At 59.9% G+C, this 6,469-nt stretch overlaps 1 protein-coding gene across 1 annotated transcript; it reads right to left on the reverse strand.

The window, feature by feature from the left end:
- Window positions 1-282: 282 nt before the first annotated feature.
- Window positions 283-4,163, reverse strand: OSM (oncostatin M). Its single transcript, XM_044379008.3, has 3 exons — window positions 4,093-4,163; window positions 2,402-2,535; window positions 283-1,822 (listed from the first exon to the last, which is right to left on the reverse strand). The coding sequence occupies exons 1-3, from the start codon at window positions 4,124-4,126 to the stop codon at window positions 1,274-1,276; spliced, it is 717 nt and encodes a 238-aa protein (XP_044234943.3). The 5' UTR covers window positions 4,127-4,163; the 3' UTR covers window positions 283-1,273.
- Between the last annotated feature and the right edge of the window lie 2,306 nt (window positions 4,164-6,469).

The following is a 6,469-nucleotide window of genomic DNA, read 5'->3' on the forward strand; positions in this document are numbered from 1 at the left end:
TGTCAGTATCTTGTCTATTGCACAGAACCCACATCAGCACATGGACTCCCAGCCACACACCCACAGGGGCCCACAGCTCCAGCTTTCCTCCCTCCCCAACATCCTTAGCCCCTAGCATCTCAAGGGAGTCATATCCAGACAGAATAAATGTCCTGTCTGTGTTTGAGACACCCCACAGTCGGAGCCCCCATCTCTCCAAGCCGTCAGACTCCCCCATATCCTTTCCCACAAGGCAACAGAGAAACACAGGGGCTTTAGAAACCAGGCAAGTTTTAAATATATGTTGGCACAATATTAACATTAAATATACATCATAAATAAGCCTTATAAATAGGAAACAGATAAAAACTGTTAAAAATCGATAAATTAGTCATATCCCTCCAAAGAATTGGCCCAGCAACTTCTGGGCCCCCCTCCAGAACCATTGTTTCAGCATGAGAAAATTTCATGATGCACCACCAGGGGGAGCAGCCCGCAGCCGGGACCGAACACCCCGCCCTTCCAGGCAGTAGGTCTACAGAGAACTCAAGTCTTCAGGTCATGTCCATTTGCACTGCATTTGATAGCCACTCTATGTCGTCGAATCCCAGCGAATGGCAAGCAGAGAGGGCTTTACACCAACTCCCTTGAATCACAAAGAGAAAATTGAGGTCCAGAGAGGTAAAGTGGCCTGCCTGAGGCCACACAGTGAGTTAGGGGTTGAGCTGGGACCTGAGCCCTATTCTTAGACTCCCCCCACCCCCAGATCAGTGCTCCCTCTACAACACTCTGCCCCTGTCATAGCTGCCTAAAGTGAGGTCACCCAGATGCACAGGTGTCTGGCCTGAGACTGGCAATGAAGCATAGGAGGCCAGCTCAGGCCCTGACCTCCTCCTCGGAACCATGCCACCATGGAAAGGAGGAAGTCTGGGGGCAACAACCCTGCAAGTCATGAGAGGGAAGGGCCGGCAGGCCTCTGGCGAGCAGAGCGGGGGGGGCAGTCAGTCTGGCCATGAGTCAGCCTGTGTCATCAGACCCCTGAATCAATGGAAAGTTGGCCCCGCGTGGCATGACCCGGACACCCCACCGAGACTGGGGAACTCAGGGCTGGGGGCTCAATGGCCTGACCCGACCCTCCCAGCCCAGAGAAGGTAGAGGGGCCTGCCTGGCTCCCACCCCTTAAAGTGCACTTCTGAGAGGGGGGGAACAGAGGGGAGCAGGTTTGGAGGCCCCGGGGAGATGTCATCCTACAGAGTACCTGTGGATCCTTTATCTGCCGGGGGCGCCCCTAAGGCTACCGGGGCAGCTGCCCCCTGGGTGGGAGTCTCTTGTTCCTCCTGGACAGTTGCACCCTGCGGACCCCCTTTCGCAGGCCCCGGCGGGGGCTGTGTCTCCGGCTCCGACTCGGGCTCTCCCCCCACTCTTGGAACACCTGCCCCACGGAGTGCATGAAGCGGTGATAGCCGTGCAGGAACCTGCAGCCCTCTAGCCTGCGCTGAAAGGTGTCTGAGGTGGGGGTGGGCGACGGAGATGTCGCCGGGCCTGCGGGAGTGGGCTCCGTTGTCTCCGAGGAGTCTGGAAGCAGCTGGGCCATGCAGTGGATGTTGTTCCTGAACCCGCGAATGTTCTGCTTTGCCCTATTCAGCATCTCCAAGTCCTGGGCCTTGGGGACGTCCCGCTGCAGGGCAGTCAGTCTGTGCAGAACGCTGCCCAGCGTGGTGTGGAGGGCCCGCAGGAATTCCCTCCTGCTCAGCCGCTGCAGGGCGTCTTTGCTGGGGAAGGCCCCCGGGCGCTCCCGGCAGTGCTCCTTCAGTCCATCCTTGTCCAGGCCTTGGCTTTTGATCTGGAGGGAAAGGAGAAGCCGGGCATGAGCGCTAGAGCCCCCACTGTGCGCGCGTACACACACACACACACACACACACACACACACACACACACACACACAAATCTGCTCTGGTCTGCCTTGAAATGCTGGACCTTGTGCACCCCATCCAATCCTCCCATTGTACAGATCCAGAAACTGAGGCCAGAGAGGGGTGAGAACTCCCCGGTATCTGCAGGCAGGGACAGAAGGATGCTGGTGGGCTGGCTGGGGCGACTGCCCAGGCGGTGACTGTGGTGCAGGGAGTGTAACCGTGGGCTTCGGGAGGGCAGGACTCTGTTTGGGTCACTGCCGCATCTCTATGCCACATCTGAGGGCTGGGAGGAGCTGGGAAAGCTCTTGCGCCTCCTCGGTGTTTCAGAGTCAGGCCCGGAGAGTTCAGTGCAGCCCTGGAATAACTCAGGGACTTGGTTTCCCCACCTGCCCCATATCGAGTGGGGGCTGCGTGAATGGGAGCTGGGCCTCATCCTCTCTGGGCTCACTCCTGCCCTAGGCCTGCTGCTCTCTGAGACTCGGGTGCCACAGGGGCCAGGCGCTCACATAGGGGTCCAGGAGCAGGCTGGTGCGCTGCATGATGTCCGTCTGCTTCTGGAGCTGCCCAAACAGCTCTTGGTACTTGTCCAAACAGACGCCCATGGCCGGTGTGCTCAGGAACAGGAGTCCAAGGACCAGACCTGGAGCAGAGAAAGGAGGGGGGTCGCCTGACTTGGGGAGGTCGGCGGCTTTCAGAGGGGAGGGCACTTCTGAGGGCCTCAGAGGGCATTGCCCATCGTCTCAGGCTTCGGGCCATCCAGGGTGGGGCTGGGCACTGAAGAGGCACTGGAGCACCTGCTGGGGCCACCATCACCTCCCCAGTGAGTCACTGCCCAGCATCCCAAACAGTGACTGCCCTTCACCAAGCAGGCCCTTGAGAGGAGTTCCTGTGCCTGCCAATCTCACCCACCTCAGGATCTGACACAGGGCAGCCCGGGTGGGCCTGCTGTCTGCAAGACCTCTGGGCCAGGACCCTGGGCTCCCCTGTTGCAGACCCTGGCCCTCTGTGCAGGTGCACTCAGCCTGGGAGCAGCCTGGTGCCGGAGCTCTGTCTGCACAATTAAGAGAGGCTGTCTTGCCAACGGAAGGTTCTGTCTGCAAAGAATGTGTGGGATCCTCTAGACCATAGCCCCATTCTACTACCAGGAAAATCAAGGCACTGAGGGGAAGGGCTTGCCCAGGTCACACAAGGCCAGCACCTTCCTCTTCTCTCCATTAGGGGCCACTTCTCTCAGGCCCACGGGGGGTGCTGCGAGCCAGGCTGTTCAGGGTGGGGGGGCACCGTTACTGCTCCTCAGCCTCCCCACACCCACTCCCCAGGAACCGGCAGCCATGTGGTCGGAAGGGGCCTGTGGCGCAATGGCCCGGAAGACAGTGACACCATGTTCCCTTCCTAAGAACCGTTCAGCCCCTTGGGGAAGACGCTGCCGGGGACAGCTGAGGCTTGGCCACCCAGGCACTGAGACCATAGGCGCTCCTACTACCTCCCCAGGTACCTGCGGCCGGGCTTGGGCGGGGGGTCCATGTGAGCGCTGCATGCACGTGGGACTAGGGTGTCTTCATGGGTGCGTGTCCGGGTCTGCGTGAGGCAAGAGGAATGAACTGGCCGCACACAAGCATTGTGACCCGTCCACCCTGGGGCCCGGGCTGCATGTGGGGGTTCCTGGCTTGGTGAGATTGAGGGCTCCGAATGACATCACGTGCCTCTGTGTGCACGTCACCCTGTGGGTGTGGCTATGCGTGCTGTGTGCCTGTGTGGGCTCCAGGGACCCGGGCCTGGCAGACTGTGTCTATCCATCCCAGACCGAGAAAGAGGCCTCACTGCCCCACCAGACATCGTGCTGCTTTCCTGCTCGGCTTCCGCAGCTTCCTCCTCAGCCCAGCACATCACCCACCTCTCTCCTGCTTCCCTGCCTTCTCCCTCAATCTATCCCCTTCCCTGATTCTCTTGCTCCCACAGTTGCCTCTAAATCAGCTCCCCTTCGAAGACTTCCAGAGATACTCCTTCTGTACCCTGTGAAGATGCTGTGCTCTCAGTGGACCACTTTCTTTGCCTGATCTCCTGGCTCTCTCCCCTTCTCAGCATCCTTCTGGTGCCTGGCCTTCCCATCTCCCAGAGGACAGAAGGTGCCCCTGCTCCCCACTGGTGCCCACGGGCACAGCAAGTAGGTGCTGGTGGAGAGGAAGGAAGTACTTACTGGGCAGGGTCCTCCGCAAAAGCTGTGCCTGCATGCTGGGTGCCCGAGCTCCGGCCGGCGCCTGCTGGGGGTGACACCTCCTGGCTGGGAGCCCTGCGGGCTGGCAGCCACTTTATGCCCGCCAGGGCGATTGGCCAACACCTCGTGAGGTGGGTGGGGAGGGGGGGAAGGGCAGGCCTTCTGGGAACATGGGAAACCATGTTTCCACAGGCGACCAATGGGCGCTGGGTGCGGTGGCATGCCTGCTCCCCCTCCCATTTTCTTCGAATTCGTTCTTTGCTCTTCGAGGTCAGCCCCACACCCAAGGATGATGCAAACCGCAGCCTCAGCCTTCCTGGGGTGAGCAGGGAGCAAGGGGGTCTGCGCCATCTGCAGGGAGCTGTGCCCAAGTTAGAGGGGAGAGTGTGCCAACTGGGTCCTTGGAGGGCCCGCAGGCCAGGCTTGGCCCAGGAGCCATTGGCCTCGCAAGCCACTGTGGTTTGGGGCTGAGGGGAGCAAGACATCTTCCTTTTTGAGTGCCCTTCCCGCCCTCCTGCTGGGGCTGTTGGGACATCTGTGAGCAGAAACCACCGGGCTCTGGGCACAGAGCCAGACCCAGGCTGGCAGCCCCGAGATTGTGGTTCTGGCCCCAGGACCTGCATCCCCCACCGGGGCTCCCAGCCATCTCCTTTCTCCCATCATGCACTCCCCTTGCAAGCAGGCTTCCTTATCCCAGGCCCATTGCCTGCAGCCAGGCCCTTTCTTTACAGACAGGGTCCTGGGGGCCGGGGGGGGGGGGACAAGAGATGCAGGAAATTAGGGTTCAAGGCTGCTGACATTCTGTGTGACCAGAAGCAAGTCACTTAACGTTCTGGGCCTCAGCGGCCCCACCTGTAAAATGAGGATTCGAAAAGCGTTTCCTCCGCCAGGCTTGTAGCGCTGCCGCTGTCATGGACATAAAAGGCAAAAGTCCTTTGAAGGAAAAAAGAAAGATGAAAGTCTAATTCCAAGTACTCGCTATTGAGGGGTAGTGTGGGGGGCGGAGGAGATGGGGAAGCTGTGAGCTCAGAGGCGAAGCCAGGGTGGGGGAGTCACCGTGGTGACGGTTGGGGACCAGGTTTCACTTTCTCTGAAAGATAGAGATTGTGGGTTGGTCCTGTGCTTCTCGCAGACCTCTGAACGTCAGAGTGAAGGAACCCTGGAGACCACGCCTCTCTAGTCAACCTGTTACTCTGCTTAGGGTCAAGTGAGGCCGGGGCCAGGGCAGACGGGAGGCGGAGAGGCCGCCCCAGCATATCTACCAGGCCTGGAAGAGGGCCCTTGTCCTGCACCCTCAGGAGCCTGGTGGGGAGGAGGGCCTCAGGAGCCCGGGGAACCTGGGTGGGACCCCTAGAAGCTGCCAGCTGGGGAAAGCTTTCCGCCTGTGGAGCCTGGACAGGGAGAGCTGAGGTGGCCAGAAAGGGGGAGGGCCGGACACCCTCCTGTCCATTGCTGTCCCCGACACCTGTCCTGACCAGCAGGGTTGTTCCCACCTGCTCTCTCTTCTGCAGACACGTTCACCATTACTCATTTATTTGTTCAACGAACTTCTATTTGGCCTTGCTCTGAGCCAGCCACTCCCAAGTGCTGACGATCCTGTAGCGGGCAAAACCAGACCCCCTCCCACACCCAGGAGGCTGTTCCTCACCTCCCACCCACTCCCCGGCACCCCAGCATGGCGCTCACCGCGCACACCATTGCCACCCCCAAGGACCAGTTCTGGATTCTCCTCCTGAGAATGTCGCTTCTGCTCAATTCCTCGTCTCGGTGCCCACCCCCACAAGACCATTTCCTGGGGCCCATGCCAAGCCTGGATCCTTCTTCATTTCATATCCCTGATCTCATCTTGCAACAGGCCTGAAAGGGAGAGCGCCCGGGGAAGGGATGCTTTGGCTCCCTTGAATGAGGAAACTGAGAAGCTCAGGGCCCGGCTCCGGGCTGGAGAACCACATCCAGCAGGAGAGCGTCCTGCCCCTCTCGGCAACTGCAGACCACCCTCCACCCTCAGGGGAAAGCTACACGCCTTTACTTTCCCGTCCCTGCATTACCCTGGGTGGAAACAGTTAAGACGAGGGGGCACCCCAACCCGGGCTGTCGAGTCTGAAAGACCGTGCTCCGAGCATGCAGCTAACCGAGGTGTGGTGAGCTGGCCCCAGGGCCCGCGGCCACCAACAGCAAAGAGGGCTTAGATAGTCCTTAGCTCGGGCTGCCGTAACAATGGAGCACAGACGGGAAGTCTTAAACAACAGAAATGTATGTTCGCACCATCCTGGAGCTAGAAGTCTGAGACTGAGGGGTCAGCAGGATCGACAGCATCCTCAGCCTCTCTCCTTGGCTCGTAGATGGCTGCCTTCTCGCT

Source organism: Ursus arctos, unplaced genomic scaffold (genome assembly GCF_023065955.2).
Source record: "Ursus arctos isolate Adak ecotype North America unplaced genomic scaffold, UrsArc2.0 scaffold_34, whole genome shotgun sequence".
Classification (NCBI taxonomy): Eukaryota; Metazoa; Chordata; class Mammalia; order Carnivora; family Ursidae; genus Ursus; species Ursus arctos.